General features: G+C 37.0%; 1 protein-coding gene across 1 annotated transcript; it reads right to left on the reverse strand.

Annotated features, from left to right (window-relative positions):
• Positions 1-2,913: 2,913 nt before the first annotated feature.
• LOC124612914 lies at positions 2,914-15,964 on the reverse strand. The gene is made up of 4 exons (XM_047141403.1): positions 15,826-15,964; positions 15,552-15,673; positions 10,929-11,141; positions 2,914-3,208 (listed from the first exon to the last, which is right to left on the reverse strand). The coding sequence occupies exons 3-4, from the start codon at positions 11,116-11,118 to the stop codon at positions 3,051-3,053; spliced, it is 348 nt and encodes a 115-aa protein (XP_046997359.1). The 5' UTR covers positions 11,119-11,141; positions 15,552-15,673; positions 15,826-15,964; the 3' UTR covers positions 2,914-3,050.
• Between the last annotated feature and the right edge of the window lie 3,731 nt (positions 15,965-19,695).

Here is a 19,695-nt window from a genome sequence, read left to right on the forward strand (position 1 = left end):
GGGGGAGGGAGAGATGGGAAGAGAGATTGGGGGGGGGGGGGAGCAGTATTAACAGACATCCTCCTATTTTACTCTTTCTTAGTGCCACCTATTTCTGTATAGTCTCAGAATCAATCTTTACTCTCTCCAATATATTACAATTATATTCCATTTTCCAAACAGTATCTTACAGTCCACTCTATCAACCAACTTCTCTAGACAAATGAATTTGGCATATAATTTCTTGTTTCATTTTCTTTCCTAAATCCAAATTGGTCTTCTCCTATATGTTGGTTAATTTCGGATTTTAATCTTTTCTTTACAATAGTGAGTATGATTTTTGAGGCACGGCTTACTGACATTAAGGTTCTATAATTGTAACAGTCATTGGACTTTCCTTTCTTACACTGATAACTGTTTGACTTTTTATATATTCCAATGGTAGCATTTCCTCCACAAAACAAACACAAATTTGTACAATTGTTCTTTCACCTCTGCAACATTCTTTAATAATTCAAGAGCTATGTTACACGTTCCAGTCACTTGGTTGTTGGTCAAGTTGTTTGAAGTGTAATTTTGACCTGGTAATTAGTGGCCCTACAAATTCATTTTCCACTTATATAATCTGAATTATCTCCAACATCTTATCCATCACATATTTCTTCACTGCATTCTTTCCATCTTCCTGCCACTTTTCACATTCATAAAGACTGTATACTTTCTCGTATGATCTGTAAATATAATGGGAAAAATAGGTATCTTAAATTCAGCTTTTGAGGTAGGTGTTGGGAGCGCATCAGCACGGTAATAACAACAGTAATTATTTACAAGAAGTACAAACATCTAGGTATATTTCTTGTTTAAAGAAAGATACAAAAACTTTCATATAAATGTATAAAATGGACGGAATTGTTACATAACCTTGTACATAAAAGCTTTACTAGTTCAGCAGCTATTACCTAATAACATTACAAAATACCTTAATTTTCCATTAGGAACAGGATTACTAAATACATCGATTTTCAGAAAAGTAACATCTTCCAGAGAATTTTAACCAATATATTTCAGCATCCTGAAGGCACATCTTATAACTTTTTAAAATAAATGAAATTTAGCTGACACACTTAAAGGAGAAACGAAAGAACCAATATTTACTCGAATTTCATTTCATGGTTCTTCCTTATCCTGCACTTTCCAAATGACAAGCAATTCTTGTTACAACTATTCATCCCTGGGAAGAAGATTCATTTGTTTTTCCTTTATTTCAAATATCTGATTAGAATTGTGCATCCAAAAGCAGGTTCATATAAAAAAATCTCTGGTGCTTTCCCTAATATACAGAAAATTGTCAATATTACTCTCATACTTGTCACTATGGCCCCAAGTACAAAAATTTGATTTACCATTAAAGGTAAGAGTACAATAATACTGCAAAAGAATATAGTGTACTGACACAGGAATTTTCAATAAACATGTAAATCAAGAATATAATATATATGATGATAAAGATGTCTAAAGTTTCTCAGATATCAATATCAAATGTTACTTTTTGTTCCATGTAATGATTTCGTATCTGTTGGACAGACAACCAACAATTTGTGCTAATATTAAACAAACATGAGCAGAACCCCTTGTAGTTTTGCATCATGTGATGATTCCTATCCAGTTTGCTGAAACATGTCGTCATTTCGTTATCAGCATAAGTGAAGTGACGGTTTGGCACTAGTATCACAAAGCAGAATGAGAATGTTGTAGTGATTACTTCTTGGCCAGTTAATCTCAATAGTGTTTCTTTCTTTTTAAGATGTAACTTCTATTTATAAAACAGAACAATAAAAATTATAAGTAAGTGATAACATATGAAAAAATATAGCTTTTACACTTTATTATTCTGTGAACCCTGTTCAACTTAAGGCTGAGATTCTGTGTGAGGAAAAAAAAAAAAAAAAAAAAAATTGTGTATCAAATAACACAATGAAACATAACATTTTCACAAAAATGGTGAGGTCCTTCTAAAACATAGAAATTGTAATGTACATTCCTGCCATTTGAATTTTACTACTGTGAGTTGATTACATATTTTTCTGAACACTACACCTACAGTATTAGAGGCACTTGCATTTCTTCTTTACAGAATGTTAGTAATGGCAGTATCTCTGTGCAATAGATACCAGAATGAAACTATCACTCTGCAGAGGAGTGTGCGGCAGGAAGTTCCAATAGATACCAGTTTCACTACAGTGATACTTAACAATACACTGTTTCAGATCAATTGTCAATACAAAATTAACTATGCCAAGCATATTTGCTTCTTGAGTTTGTGTTAACTCTACTGTAAGAAAAGATGTAATGAATGGCAAGACAATACCAAGTATGTTAAAGTAATACGAACAGAGAGTTGCCGCTGTCAGGCGTAAGAAAGGTAAAAATGAATATATTGAAAATTACCAAGTAATTCTTCCTATATCACGAATTTCTCAGTTTGGCCACCAGAGCTGAACTGTTCCTACATTGACACTACTGTCTACTTATGAACCATAAATGATAACTTCTGAAATCTCATTTATCACTGTAGTAAGCACATCAATTATTATCCTGTAACTGAAATACATGTTTTCTACTGTAACTGGATCACGTCAAAAGTCTTCAAATTCAGTTAATATTATGGTGAATTAATCACTATTTTCGTAGTCTTTCGTAGTCAAAGAATCAAAATTTATTTTCTTCAAGTACTATGAAAATATGACACTAGACATATTAAGTTTTCATGAGCAATGAGGATAAAAGAAAGCTGAATTCAACCCACCAATTACCTTTCTTCTACACGAGAAATTATCAAGAAAAATACACAACTTTGATAAAATTCTACCTGAAATGAATTATTCTCAAAACTATGCATACGATACTTTCTGTTCATATGTTTTGTCTTCCCATTCATACTCTGTTGGTTTTGCTGTGTGTCGTGTTTTGCATATTTTGGGACCATATTTAAGCATGACAATAATAATCCCCAGAATAAACAAGGTAAATACTGTCAGAGCTGGCCAGTAGATATGGAAAGCCATTGCAGATTAGAGATCACTCTCACGCTTTTGAAGTTCCAAATACTCCTGAGGATATTCAGCAGCAATCGGTTTTGAGGGTATATAACACTCCTCAAGTTCTGTAAGGTCAAGTGGTGGCTGATGATGTGGAGTTTTCGTCCAAATTGACACAAGCCAACGATTGCCTGGAAAAACAGCAAACAGTACGTTAGAATTTCACGTACAATGCAAAAGTGGACTGAAAGTGGTGAATTACGTAAGACATAAAGTTGCAAATTAACAAAACTGCTACATAGAATACTGTGAAGAGATATCTGGCTATCCATTCCCTCCAATTTGACACCATGGAAGTAAATAAAAGAATGAGCAATGATAACCACTCACTGTCAAATCATTTACTTTAACTACCATGTCCAGGAAGAAATCACACTTTTCTTCTTCTGAACTGCACAACTTTTATGCCCTTCGCAAAACAGGATTTGTCTGTAATTTCACTTATCAGTAGGTGATTCGTGTCTGGACTGCTCTGCAGATGCACATACTATCCTCCTCATACCCTCTTGTGACCAAATTATTCTGCACCTTAGGACTCCTGTTCTTAATCTATTACAGGTTCTTCAATTAGTGTAACTGCAGTTAATTTCTTCCCCTTGGACTGAAGCCTTCTTGCTTTCTAGCACTTTCTTATGACAATAAAATGCGTGCAACATCTGGGTTGACATGTAATGGTAACATTCGCTACAAAAGACCTTTTTTATACGCCAAGTGTCTTGAATTCTCAATCTAGTTGTTCTGCTCCATTTCTCCCACCACTCTGCATGGTTTTAGTGGGGGTGCACTGCCAGTCAAAGGGCAAATCTTTGGGAGTGTAACTAAGTGGACTAACTCATTTAAGGTCACATCCACACGCATGGTGTGAACCAACGGTCCCTAAACTGGTGCCCCATTTTCTCTTATAGAAAAACAGGATCCTAAGACGAATGACTTTGAAGCTGGGGATTTTCTCCCCAAGTAGAACTTGTCAGCTTTCTCAAGATGTTTCTAGTGCAGATTTTTCCTTTCAAACCCATTCAAGTATGTTCTAAACCACAGGGCTTGGTCCAGAGTAATTCTCAGATATTTCGGGATATTACAATGCTGAATTTCCAATTCTCTCCACTTGATATTAAGTTTTCTTTTATTGTCTCCGTTTCTTATGCAGAAAGCACTTACTTGAATCTTTCCTGACTTGACCTTAAGAAGGTTTAGGTCATAATATTCTCCCAAACATTCAAGTCTATTGCTTATTTTGGTTTCAATTTCCTCAAATGTCCTCCCTTGGGCAATCGTGCAGCTGTGTCATTCTCACAGGTAAAACACCTTGGACCTGGAAGAAATGTCTGACTACTCACACAAATATTGTAAAGAAATGGGGGAAACACATTGCCTTGGGATAATCCACTCTTCTGGTTTCTTCAGTGACACCTCTTATCCTGCAGTGTTACGCAGAATCTGCTGCTATGGAGCAAACATCTGACTACATTTGTTAGCCTGAAACCTTGTTACCTCATACAGCTTTTGGATATTTTTTTGATTCACACTGTCATATGGAGCACTGAGGACTACAAAAGCTGCATTAGTGACTAGTTGTTTCTCATATCCACCTCAGATGTGTTGGATAAGGAGGGTGATTTCATCTCAAATCATATAAGTCATGTCAACTCGTGGTCATGAATTTCTTCAGAAAAAAATATATATTAGATCTCTATATCACAAGTGTTAAGAAATAAAGTATTTTCATTTTATCTTAATTTTTGTAAATGGTACAGCCCTTTGAAAAATGTATATCTTGTAAATAGCTCTTTAAACAACACAGGGTGGGGGGGGGGGGGGGATATAGAAGTACTGGACACCTGGTATATGTTTTGCATTAAAGCTCCCTCTCAGTGTGCTGAAATTTAGTTCACACCCGCATACTAATGGGGCTCGTTTAACTTACAAATTTAAGACAAAAATACAAAATTTAAGATAATTTTTCCACTTAATTATTTTTCTTCTTCCTTTTTAGTTTGGAAAGTCACGGAATGCTATCTTTTGTCATATTATTGGATACTACTGATGTAATTATAAACATATCTTCTCTGCTCCAGATATCTGTATTATGTAAATACTTATTACTAAAAATGTATAAAATTGCATTTTTCTGAATTTACCCAAAAACCTCCATCCGAAAACTTTTGATAATTACACAAAATACTGTTTGATTAATATGTTAGTAGTCAGTGCAAACACAGTGGGCAATATTTTTGTGTGTAAAGTGTTAAAATTTTTTTGACATTCAGCATATTTCGCATAACTGAATGTTTAGTGTAAAATATACATGTTGGCAAAACTGTTTTCAGTACTCTTCTGTTTATAACAAACGAGAGAGCAATTGCATGTAAACCATTCTGAATCAAGTTTTGTATTTGGTTTGAACTTTTTGTTAGATACAATGTCAGTTAGGAAGTACAGTAGTGACAGAGTGAGGTGTGTGGACTATTAAAAGAAGACACAAGTAGGTGGTGCTTAAGAAAAGAGAAAAATACTTCATAGTTGTTGAAAATCTGTCACAGGGTATTTCAGAAATATCTTGGACCTTAAGTAATGGTATTAGCATCACATCCATTGTGCAGGAATTGCTACACTCACTACAAGAATTAATTTAATGACACCCCACCCAAAAGATCACCATCACCTGAATGTGAAACTGAAGAAGACAGTTCAGGTGTTTATATTCCTGGGCGTGAAATTGTTGATGTGTTGAATGTTAGCATTTCTGATAAAGCCCCTACTATATCCTCACTTAAACAACCAGCAAAGTTAAGAAGCACTAGAAGAAACTGAAACAAGTTTTACACAAGCAACATCTCCAAAACCTTATGAAGTGTATAATGTAGATGTATTTGGCATAGAACCTGAAGATAGTGATATGAGCATGAAATGTGATGTGTGGTTTCCAAACCTAAATACTGCAGCCTCAGCAGCTACCTATACAGTAGTTACTGATGCTGATACCAGGTAGCTACTCTAGGCAGCAGATACAGAAATACATACCCACTTCCTAACATTATTTGATTTCAAAAGCTCATAAAATAAAGAATAAGAAAGGTATTTGGGCATGTCCAGATTCTTACTGTGGGCATTTGTTGGGAGATGATAAGCATACTGTTGCTCTGGAAGACTACCTAAGTGATGACAAACATTGCAGCAGGCAAAGTCCTAACCAGCCTGATGTTATCTCTGTTAGTGAAAATAGTGAAAAAGTTCAAAAGATACATGACAAGACAAGATCAATAAGAGAAGCATGTCTCCTAATTAAAAAGGAGTGCCCGAATTTAAAAATTGGTCTCACAAAATTCTACTCCTTACCAACAAAATGGGTAAAATGTCAGCCAGTGAAGTAAGTATGCACAAGTATTTAATCTGAAACTTGTTTGTTTCTGCATAAGTAGTGTCACAGGAAAGAAGTACACAGAGATGGACCTGATGCTTTGTGTGTATTTCAAGAGCAGCAAGATAAACGTTGGTTGCAGGAGTGTGCAATGTGTATTGGTACTGATGTGATGACTGTTGAAGCATTACACCATCAGGATACTGACAATGACATAACCTGTCTATTGTGGGAGGGTGTAGAGGTGGTGAAGAAGCCAGTAAAGGCAAAGAAGTTTGTTACAGAGGTTACACATTGGGACATGAAAGGAATAACTCACCATCATAGTCAGAGACAGCCCAGAGCAGAAGTATTATTGGGCACATCCCAGAATACTGACACATTAGTTCTTCATTTCAACATAGCTGCGAACTAGTCTGTTGCTTTGCAGAACAAAACTGAAAGTTACTACTGGAATGCATCATAGGTATCAATATTCACATGTGTTGCTCACTTCCATGGAACATCACAGTGTTTTGCTGTTGTCAGCAATGACCTCATTCATGACAGTGCACATGCATGCTATGCTGTTAGCATGATAACTGATGACATAGCATCCAGATGCCATGCATTTCCTAAATGTGTATGTGACTGATGGTGCAGCATCTCATTTTAAAATCTGCTTTAAGCTTTATGAGCTTGGTCAACTCTGTAGTACAGAAATTAAGGCAAAAAAAAGGATATTTTCAGCAATAGGTAATGGAAAAAGTGCATGTGGTGGGGTAGGAGGTCTCTGTAAACATCTTGCAACAAGATTTAATATCCAGCATGAAGCTCTTGATGCTACAAGAGATGCTACTGTATTTGTACATACCATATCAGCATTAGTAACAAACACGACACTCTTAATTCTAAATGAAAGTACATTAAGGGAATTCTATTAAGAAAGAAAGAAGAGTGGTCTACTATGAAACCAGTGGCAGGAATTCAATCAAGCCACTACTGGGTGGCATCCCAGAGTGGCACATATGTTGCAGGAATGGTTCTCCAAGAAATGCAGCCTGTTGTTGTGGTCTTCAGTCCAGCGACTAGTTTGATGCAGCTCTCCATGCTACTCTAACCTGGGCAAGCCTCTTCGTCTTCGAGTAACTACTGCAACCTACATCCTTCTGAATCTGCTGACTGTATTCATCTCTTGGTCTCCCTCTATGATTTTTACCCTCCACATTTCCCTCCAATACTAAACTGGTGATCCCTTGAAGCCTCAGAACATGTCCTACCACCCGATCCCTTCTTCTAGTCAAGTTGTGCCACAAATTCCTCTTCTCCCCAATTCTATTCAGTACCTGCTCATCAGTAATGTGATCTACCCATCTAATCTTCAACATTCTTCTGTAGCTCCATGTTTTGAAAGCTTCAATTCTCTTCTTGTCTAAACTATTCATTGTCCATGTTTCACTTCCATACATGGCTACACTCCATGAAAACTCTTTCAGAAAGGACTTCCTTACAATTAAATCTATATTCCATGTTAACAAATTTCTCTTCTTAAGAAATACTTTCCTTGGCATAGCCAGTCTACATTTTATATCCTCTGTACTTCGACCATAATCAGTTATTTTGCTTCCCAGATAGCAGAACTTAGCTACTACTTTAAGTGTCTTATTTACTAATCTAATTCCCTCGGCATCACCTGATTTAATTCAACTACATTCCATTATCCTTATTTTGCTTTTATTGATGTCAATTGTTACTGTGTGTGAAATGCAGAGACCACAGGATAAATTAGAAGACTTTGTAATGAGCCACTTCATTTCTTGTGTGTATAACAATCAGTGGTGGTTGGGACAGTTAATGTGTGTCTCCCATGTGCTGCAAGATATAACCGTGTGCAAATTCAGCTCGGCTATACAAGTTCAATGAGAAGCAGAGGAAAAAAACAAATGAACTCTTTTCAACGGTGCACTGTTGCTTGTTACATTGTAGGCTATTTTAATTCATGGAAAGTGAGAAAGAAGTACAGTCATGACAGAAGACAATAATAATTTGTGAATAATATCTTAAAAAGAAAAATGGGTATAAATATTCCATATCTCATTTTTTTATAAAATGCTTTCACACAAAATTATGAATTGTTTTCCCACTCATAATGTTGTAAAGTAATTATTTTGATTCAGAAATACCAGTTCTGCATAACATTTACTTAAAACCAGATCAATTTAAAATATTTAAATGTCCATGATTTTTTGACTTGGAGAGTAAAGCTAGGTCTACCTAAAAAAATTTTCACACTTTGTACAGACAAGTATTAACTACTCTGATTGTACATTCCCTAAGTACAATGACCCACTAATGTACCACGAAATTTTTAGAAGATTTAGGAAGGGGGTTTAGGAGAAAATAATTTGTAAATAACCAAAAAATATTTCAGATTCTTTCATGTTTATGTACAAATATTTTGGCAGTTCAAGAATTTCTTGCATTAATGTCATAAATGACAGTTAGCAGTCCTTCCACTTGATCATTTCTCAAGACAGTTAACATCCTGTGACTATATTTTCAAAACATAATTTTTAAATTCACAAAAAGTTACAAATTTTCATAGTTTATTAAAAGAAAAAGAAGCTCAGAAGTGTGTATGTATTAATCATGTATCATAGTATTGGGAACAAAGTATTTATTGAAAATAAATTCAGATCTCTATCACTTTCAGTTTCTTTATTACAATTTTTCAGTTTTCCCTTTCGTTAGACATTTTCACAAATACCCTTATTAGGAGAGGTCTGTAGCGTTTTAACAAATCACCAGAAAATCAAAATATTGTTTTGGATGGGTATCATGTGGAACATATATTTTTTTTCAGCAAACTATGAAATAGTGGTGTGACACATTCACTCTTGACCTGTATGGTTTGAGATGAAATCACCCAGGACCTAGCCAGAGCATGACTTCCCTGGCCTAAAACCAACTTGCTCTGAAACAATATTTTCATCTCCATTCGATCAATTCCTGCATTACCTGACAAAAAAAGTGAAGCACCTAGAATGGGAGGAGGAAACGAAATGAGTTTATGGGGTGAGAGAGGGGTTGGGTGAGAGAGCGGATATGTGATGATATTTAAGTGATTACAAAATTATGTCAAATTTACAAAAAAACTTGGCAGTATGAGCTCACTTAGCAGAATGACTTTACTTCCCCTACGGACTGGATACATGCACTGATTTGACTGAAAAGGGTGTCGTAAGGCCAGCTTCACACTTGTTAGCTTGTCCTCGATACCTGCATACTGGCACTGGGATAGTATGAGACTGAGTTGGTCCCACACAAGTTCTATCAGATCTGGAGGTCTTGCTGTACATACAAGTATCTGAATGGCAAGCAGCAGTTCACAGGTGCGCATGTCGTGTGGGCGAGCATTGTCCTGTTGAACAATGGCACCACGATACTGTCATGAGAGGTAACACATGGATACACATAGTCTGATGTACCATTGTGCTGTCAGAGTTCCTTCAATCAATACGTCATTACCTGATGGCTCCCCACACCATGAAGTCAGGAGTGATACTGCTGCATCTCTCCAAAACGTTAGAAGAAGGGATCCTCTCAGCAGAGTGCCACAATAGTTACCAAAGATAGTCACCTGGGGTAGAGCAGAACTGCAATTCATTGCTGAACACCATTCATCTGCAGCCCTTGCTTCCCAGTCATTGCACCACTCCACACACACGTTTCTGTTGCGACATTAGCAACATTCTATGCACGGGACAGGAAATCCATAGTCTGGCTGCTGCTAGTCTTCTACCAATGGTGCAGGATGACACACAATGTAGCAGGTAGTCCACTTCTTGTTCTGAGACGGCAGTCACAGACGTGAAAGGGTTAAGATGTGTTTGGTGCATAATAAGGTGATCCAGCCTCATTGTGATCAGACAGGGCCGACGGGAATCTTGCCGACCAGTACGCATTTCAATACTGGGCCACTGTCATGTCACATCCAAATGCCCCACAATTCTGGACATTGCAACTCAAGCCATATGATGAGGCCACTTTCAAACTCTTTCAGGTGCTGATAACACTGTCTCTCACAAGTATGTGGCATCTCTATGATCTTCAGAGTGTTCAGTCAAAATCTGACACTGTTCATCCCACTTATAATGTGCCATGCCTGGAGCAACACATATGCACCCTGGTGGCCATTGTAGTTATCACAGATAATTGCAGCTTTAATAATTAACAAGCCCAGTAATTGAGTGTAAGTGTACAAAATTATGCTGACATTTGAACATGTCTTCTGGCTGCTTCACTCTTTGTCAAGCAGTGTAATCAATATCATTCAAAACAGGCACACAAGGAAGACTTACCAGTTTCTCACCTTTCAGACAATGTCTTCCTTTAGAACCAACGAACAAAATGGATGCAGTGACAAGCTATCTTTACTCATTCCCGTTTGTATTCCAGTACCATACTATTTTGAAATAAACAATATCAACACAAAAAAATATGTGTACTCTTACCTGTATTACTGTCCTTCCAATATTCTTTGTACTTTGAACAGCAGCAGAACACTATATTCAGCAAGAAGAGGAATGCCCCAAAAACAGTGCAAATACCTATTGCAATATAAAATGCCGTGTAATCACCAAACTCTTTCTTGAAAACCACTGGTTCTTTCATGTAATCCTTTGGCTCTTCTAAAATGGACATTTTTCAAACCACTGTTGCATATTCTAAAACAAAAACAAAGCCAATAATGGAGCACAAGAACAATCCTCTGAAGCAACGATAGTTATGTCTCTTAATAGGGTTCTGATTTTAAAGAAAAGTGTGAATATAGTGTTTCAGGAAATTAATTATACTCATCTAAATTAAGTATAATACATAGTATCCTATAATAAAAGTAGGGCAATAATTACTATATTTATCTTACTCATTATGAGATTATTTCTTGCCTCTCAGCTTGTAGCAAAATGAATGGCTTTACTTCATTTCACACTGCCACACTGTTCTCGTTACAGGACTGCAGGTCTCATTTTAATAAAAGTTATGTTCCAAGTTTTTCTAACTAATGCATCATCTTGACTTTGAAATTTATACATTCTGCTATGACATAGTTTAGACGAATATTAGGTAGAGAAATTAATCAATAATCTGCAATGGTCAACTTTTACAATATGCCTACTATTATTGAAAACTGGTCTCTCAGCAAAGCAATGGGTCAAATCAGACAGGGACAACTGTCATTTGTGAATTTGGAGCAAAATGTCATTAACACTTTTACTAAAATTGCCAACAATCAGTTAAACTCCCACTGAAACACTAGAGATTTTTTTATCCACAAATTTAATTTTATCAAACATAAAACTGGAGACACAACTTCTTCTAAAAACTGCTGTCTAACCAAACAGATTAACATAGTGAAGGATAAGTATTCAGCGAAGTGTGGTTGGCTGATTATTTATGAAAGATACGTGTATGCTAGCCACCCAATCAACACATTCAAATCTTCTCCCTAATAATGCAGGAAGCTAATTTAAATTGTACCACATTTAATTTAAACCATACCACATTAATGTCCATCCACAGTAAAGCATTGTGGTGCTCAAACACACCCTCTGATTGACAGCTTTACCTTTTATTTTACTTGTTACACATCCACAAGGGAAGGTGTTCTTACCAGAGAAAGATTCCATGTGTCTGGATATTGTGTCCAATAGAGAAGCACGGTAATATCACTCCAAAATTATGAGAAAGCATTGCTGACAGGAACTTACCTTCAGGAGGTGAAATAACAGTAAAGCCAATATACATATCTAAAAGGATATCCAATATCCCAGCTTTAAGAAGTAATAATTCCATCATCAGGGAGGAGAGCGGGAGAGATTGTGGGTGGATAAGAGGTATCCATGTATTGTGAGGCTGAGGGCAGATGGAGCTACCTCATTCACAGCTTTTATGCCATCAGAGCCACTGCTGTTGCTTCACTGTTCTTCCCTTGCTGCTTAACTAGTCTGAAATAAGGAGATTCTGGCTGCAGTCTTTGAGTACAGGAAGTAAAGTTCTGGTGTCACAGCCAGACACTAATTATTTCGTTTTCATGCTGTAAGTGATGGAAAAAGCCTTACCATCTGCAGTGCTGCAGTCATCTGCAACGGGCAATCTGTTTGATTCAGGTGTGCATATCAGGATACACAACAAGGGTTAGGTCATATTATTACTGACTAGCTTTTTACCCACAGGCTCACCCACATATGCGTATGTCATTTGTATATTGCCCCCCCCCCCCCCCCATCCAATGGCAGTGCTGCTTTAAGGCCAATAAGCATTATGTGTAACAAGTTTTTGTTGAAATTGATCCAGTGGTGTAAGTGAAGATGTGGAACACACACATACTTTATATGACACAGATTTCTCACTCAATCTCATCCCCCCCCTCCCCCCCCCCCCCCCGAACCAATTGGCACTGTCGCTTTGACTTCAATTGGGTGCTTACTTATCGACGTAGTACACTTCTTTTGCCCAGATGCCAATAACAAAAGTAATGTGATTCTTCACCACCAGGTCTTGGCTGGTGCTTGTGCCCTCAATGCTTTGCCAACTTGAAAAAAGGTTCTTGGGCCTTCCACTAACAGTGAACACTATCACTTGAATACAGTATGGAGCACTATGATCAAACATAGCCCCCTCCCCCCCCTCCGACTATCCAACACAATCTCCTGGAGCCTCAGCAAGAGGCAAATACATGTTGAAAACACACATCAACACCTGCTTCGATTCTGTCACAATGATGGGAATGTAGTAATAAGGAATGGGAGATGAATATATAACTCAGATAGGAATATGTTCATTCATGGCTAACAAGCTGCAAACACATAAGGGAAAAAGCAACATACATCCTATAGATGAAAACAACTGAAGACAAAAACAACTATCACTAGAAGATCAGAACCAAGAACAGTTTACACCAATGAGAAACTCATGAAAATTACATAATCGTCAGTCTGAATGAAAATGATGTGAAACTGTTCAACATAATCTATATTCTTGTTTTGTCTCTTTTGTTTCAAATGGAAATAAATTATGTTCTTCTCTCACTGTATTCCGCTTAACTTCCATTTTAAAAGGTGTATGCACAAGGTTAAACACCAATGAAAAAAACAATCTGAAACTATGGTTGCGATGACAGAGTCATCTGTGACGTAACCTGAGTTCTAGGTTCGACTGGATGGTCACAATTTGACTGGGAACTGATGAACTCAATATGAAATAAAGGTTGTGGTAACCAGTTGGTGTGTAGTGTAACCATTATTATACCTTCATTGGTGGCAACAATCACTCTATATTTAATACACAGTTATAATAAAATGTGAACTTTACTTAGTGATTGGTTCAGCCATTAACTCTCGCAATACCATTGCGGAGAGGACGGGTAGCTTATGCCCACCTTTAGAAAAAAGTAGCCTATTGTAATTCTATCAGTTTTCTCATTATTTTAAAATTCTGAAAAAAAGTTTGTTGTTTTAATGAATTCTTCTGCCAGATTCCATATGTGTATTAAATTTTTCAATTAAATTAAACCCAAAAATTTAAGTCTCAGTAGCAGATTCACTTTCTGCAATGAAAGTTGTATTCATTATTTCCAGTTTCAGGGTCTTACTTTCACATCAGTATCTCTTTAAAAAGTATGTTGAGAGTAAAAGTAAACAACAATCAAAATTTACATTTTTTATGGTGGTCAAACTTGGTTGTACACATTACTGAAAATCTGTTGATATTGCTATGAGTGTGTTAACTGGTATTTTCAGGTTCTGGACCCTGATTACAAATCAGAAACTCTTTAAAAAGTATTTTGTTAATGTAATTCAACAACAATTAATGAATTTGGTTTGTTTTAGGGTTGGCACAAAGTACTCCTCCTGGGTAATGCAGGTTATGGAAGTCTTGGCATTTCTAGGGTTAATAATTACAGAACAAATCTGTTACTGTCATCAGTCCAAGATAAACTGAGGAACATTGTATTACATAAGAGAGAAATGCTAGTTTTGATCTATATTATATACATGTACAAGTCTACCTCAGTATGTGTGTAAAGCTAAACTTGTATGGCACTCTTTTCATGGTGTCTGCTGGCAACTCAACATCTCCTCTATATGGTGAGTAGCACTATTTCTTTTTCATAATATTCTACATAAATTATGATAAATACAAAGTAGGGCTTACACAAGTAATGTGACAGAAAGAAAGCAAAATATGAGTATCTTTGCGTGCAATTCCATACGGCATTAATTAAGAAAGGAAATAGTGTGACTGACAAAGTTGTTAATTGCAACAACTCACATATGTTATTACAGTGTCTGGTAAGCATCACTGTATCATTGGTCTACAAATTTTAAGTGCCTCCCATTCTATTGATACTCTTTAATACAAAAAACTCAAAACTTTTAATGTCTTGCTACAAATTCCAGCTTATGATACCATACTCTGCTACCAAACTAGTGAAACTGGAGCTTAATTAATAAACTTAAATTACCAATCTGCCATCAATATTTTGCAATATGTGCTACAGTACTTTCTAAAGAGCCACGTCACGGAGACTGTTTTCTAATGAAATTGATTTAAACTATAGAATGTCATGTGTCTGCATGAAATCTACTCAACAATTTGGAAGAACTTAGTACTTCAGGGATCTATGAAATTGTAACTGCGGTGGGGTGGCGGGATTGGTGTGTTCGCGTGTGTGTATATTATTGTTCTTACAGCGCTTGAGGGTTATACAGCCGGGACACAAGCATAATCCATATTCCATTTCAATAACTGTAAATTTGTTTGAGACATCTATACTGTATTAACGATGCACTGTGCTTAAAATTGTAATTAATCATCGACTATAAAATTCATTAATTTATTTAACAGTCCAGTTTTCGTATATTAATTGGCGGTAGATTCCACATCACTAATATAGAAAATTTAAAAACTTACGAGTTCGACGCACAGTCATCCGTCCACTTTCTTTCATGTTACGTTTTATTTACATTTTGATGGCATACCAATGAGCAAACGTCTTACCAGCTATTAGCAAACAATTTCTATGCATAGAGTGAATCGCTAGCGTGACGAAAACAAATTCATGTAAAACTTACAAAACATTTCCACCAAAATTCGTAATACCAAACCCCACCACGACCTACATCTCAATAAGCAAGCATCACTGCATCAACCACCGCCCTAACAAGTAACAACGCCCAACTGTAGAGTGACCAACCTACGGAAAAAATACATTAGCCATTAATATCTATAAACATGCTAATGGGAAACACCGGAATCTGAGGCTCTTAGTTTTAAAAATTACAGTCCTTCCGCATTTCTATTTGTTTATTTTCTATCAGAATTACTATGTAATCTGGTTCGACTCACACTACACGGAAGACAAGGAAACGTCAAAACTGGCGGCATTCAACGAAACGGAACGTTAACGTTATTGGGGAAAAAAGATTTGACGCTGACGGGGAGGGGGTAGCGTCGTCTACCAATATCGAATGTTAACCCATTTTTGTGTTCTCGCTCACTGAATTCATAATATGAACCAGAACCACACTAAAGCCCAGTCCACACGCAACGATCTGTCTGCGCAGACATCGGCGCAGATGTCTGTACATGCAAAAGATCGCTGCAAATGTGGTGTGTTCACACGACACAAACCCCAATCTACTACTCGCCCGCCATCTGTCGGTGTAGAAAAGAAATATCAGTGGCAAGCGACTACGCTCCCCGAAAACGTCAAAATTTAATTCAGTTATTTTGAAAAATAGAAATGGAGGAAGTTCTGTTGTGGTCTGTGTTCGCAACTTGTGTTGCAAAAAACATTCAGACCAACCGCAGGAAACAGAGAAAGCGGTCAAAATGGTGCAGACAGTGGCTGCTAAAGCGAAAGCAGTTTTGTCACGTAAATTTACTGCGAGAGTTGCAGGGCGAACCTGTTCTGTTTTACATAACCTCGTGTTCCATTTCCTCGCACATTGGCACTCCAATTTCATCTTCAATTGTACTCCTGCTTGGTCTTGGCGTTTCTTGATCACTAAGAAAGCCAAGTAGATCAAAATACCATAACGTTGGCTTGTATACTTGATCTACTCCTACACCAGATCTTCTAGATTTCTGAACTTTTGATAACTCTTTTCGGTAAACAGTTCGCTGACGGACTAATTTACTTGACTTGCCTTCATGAACTCATCTTTCAGGAAAACGTAAATAGCTTCACATGTGTTGGGTATTATTTCACTCAATGCTTGTTTCGATATTGCAGATGAAAATTCCAAATCATTGTAGCTCCTTCCTGTTGCTAGGAATCTTAATGTTACTGCCAGGCGTTCATGAGGAGAAATTTCCCTTCTCATACAAGTATTTTTCTCATAATATGAGGGGTTACATGCTTTAAGAGATAATTATAAGTTTCGACATCCATCCGCAAATAATTTCGCCAGTTCGCAACGAAATTATTTTTTTATTACCGTTTCTCTGTTTGCCGAGGCGCCAACTGCCCGCAATTTTTCAATTAGAGCATTGTATGCTGCTGTCTTTTTGTCTCGGTCACTATATTCTTTACTTTTAATCTTCCACAAACATGGGTGGTTTCTGTATATTTCAATGAATTCACTCACAAACTCTCGAGAACACTGACGAGTATCAGCCATTTTAATGCCCTGTGCACACAAATGCAAACACTAGACTGAGCAAACAGCTGTTTCGCGCCAGATTTGCGACGATCTCCTGTCCACACGCTCCAACTTGTCTGCGCAGATGTGGTTTGAACCGACAGATTTGAGAGGTTTCGCTCAAACCTCCAACTTCCAAGTTTGCACACACCTCAGGTTGGTGCAAATCTTCTGTTCACACGCAACGATCTGTCTGCGCAGAAGTGATGTGCGCAGACATTTGCGCAGACAGATCGTTGCGTGTGGACGGGCCTTAACATAAACAGTCCGACAGTCACTACTGTGAAAATTGTTGCCATCTGACGGTTGGTGCGACCATGGGCGCCGACTTATAAAAAATATTAGGGGGTCCATACTGGGGTCTTGTCCTGGGAAATTTTCTAAATTTTAGATGAAAAATAGTGAGTTTTAAAGCTTAAGCATTATAGAGTCATATTATCAGCATTAGAACCCTGCAAACTGGACTCTCGATAACTCGACACATTTTGTGACTTTGAAAGAAGAAACAAAACAAACACGCACGGAATTTTCGTAAAAAACTAATTTAATTTACAGTAATAATAATGTGTATAGACTTTTACAGAGCAGTGACCATATAGCTCGCGAAAGACAGAAATTATATTTAAAGAAATCCTAAATTATCATCAAAAGAATAAAACACAGTAATAGCACTTTGGTTAATGAGTAAAACAGCTGATTTAAGCTTCCTTTGAATAAGGCTCAGGGTTCATTAAATAGAAACAATACTCAAAGTTAATGTTTTAACACAATTAATAAAGTTAATACAGTATGCCTACTACTTTCAGTCAAAAAGTATGTAAACAGCGGGTGTTAATTGGGTCTTACACCCTAAAAATATTTAAGTCTTTGAAAATATCTAATGCAGTACTATAGTAATACAGTACTAAATTAGTAATATTATTTCGAAAATGAAAATTTAACATTATGTATGTATTTAATTCTCTATTTTATAAAGATTTTTAATATTGCTCTAAATGCCATTATTAGGGCTAGTGTGTGTGTTTGGAAAGATGCAAATGTCGACCGTCTGACTGGATTACTGAATGTGAAGTCGTTGATGACTGGTCAGATATCCAATTCATCCAAAACATCTCGGTGGGCATAAAGAACAGCCAAGTTGTTCAATCGCTTCTGTACCATTGTTGATCGGAGATATGAATTCAGATGTCTAAGGGTGCTAAATGACCTTTCTGCTGTTGCTGTCTTGATTGGAACTACTTTGAAAAGCTTAATGCACTTCACTACTTCAAATAACATTTCTTCAACTACAGCACTTGTATAGTGTCCTTTCTTACCTCACACATGTTTTCTAAGATCAGTTATTTTTTATTAGCGATATCGGGTAACATATTCAAGTGTAAGCGCAGTCTCTTTTGAAAAACTCAGTTGATTTTTACAAATTTGTTTCACCTCTTTTTACTAAAAGCAAGCACTCTTCTTCAACTGCAATGACCTGTGTGAGTCCGGTTGAAGCAAACCTCTCAGTAATGCAAGATTGCACCGTTTTACAAACTTCAATGTAAATAGCTTTGTAGTTTTTAGCTTTGTAGTATCTCTTTGGGGTTTTGTAAGTGTGCAGTGAACTGGCTTCATTGTTTTCATACTTCCTTGGTGTACTTTGATTCCGAGGAAGCGAAGGATCATCAACTTGTGAAGGTTTTTCTTTTAAACACTGTTCCCAAACGTCTTCAAAACTATCGTGCCTTCCAGTCAGTATACAAATCAAGCCCACATATATTTTTTCCCGATCAGCAACATTTAGATGAGGCCACTGAATATTTTCATTGACATCTTCTACTGGGTTCATTGCATGGCAATAAAGACGTAAAAAGAATTAAGTCTTGAATTGTAACATTGACTCAAGGTAGCCTGCACAATTGTAACTTGCCTCTGTTTTGTTCTCTGCAGAAAATGTTTCAAAAACTCTAGAAGTTCTTCAAAGTTTTTCAGTATTCTCAAGATACTAGAAGCTCGCATAGTCCATCAAGTCGAGCAAAGGGGTCGTAGACCAGCTTGGTCGTTGGCACTCTCACAGCTTGTGCTTCTGGAAAGTCCCATGCTTTTATTGGATTCCCTTACGGTGTTTAATAAGTCCTTGGCTAAAGCTATTATATCCCTCATAGACTTAGGATGGTGGAGACTGTCTACAAGTGGCAAGTCTAAACTGTGAGCAGTGCAGTGCATATAACATTCTTTTCGTTGGCGAAGAGTTCTCGGGCTTCCAGCCGGGTGGCGGTGTCTTCAAACAGCGACGTTTCGACGAGTGACATACTCATCATCTTCGCCATCTGGCGAAGATGATGAGTATGTCACTCGTCGAAACGTCGCTGTTTGAAGACACCGCCACCCGGCTGGAAGCCCGAGAACTCTTCGCCAGCTGTATACGCCGGGAAAGCATACACTCACATTCTTTTCGTTGTATATCCAAAACTAACTTTTTTAGTCCTTTGAACTTAACTCTCATATTCGAGGCACCATCATAGCACTGTCCTAACTTATCCATTGACAAATCAAGACGAGCAAAAACGTCTTTTAAAATACCAAACAGAGT

This window comes from Schistocerca americana, chromosome 4, assembly GCF_021461395.2.
Source record: "Schistocerca americana isolate TAMUIC-IGC-003095 chromosome 4, iqSchAmer2.1, whole genome shotgun sequence".
Classification (NCBI taxonomy): Eukaryota; Metazoa; Arthropoda; class Insecta; order Orthoptera; family Acrididae; genus Schistocerca; species Schistocerca americana.

What these genes read in the sequence shown, in the direction of transcription:
- LOC124612914 (XM_047141403.1), bottom strand. Translation starts at nt 11,118, where the DNA reads ATGTCCATTTTAGAAGAGCCAAAGGATTACATGAAAGAACCAGTGGTT. An exon ending in TTGGAAGGACAGTAATACAG is followed by an intron (nt 3,209 to 10,928) that starts GTAAGAGTACAC and finishes CTGTTTTTCCAG; the next exon opens with GCAATCGTTGGCTTGTGTCA.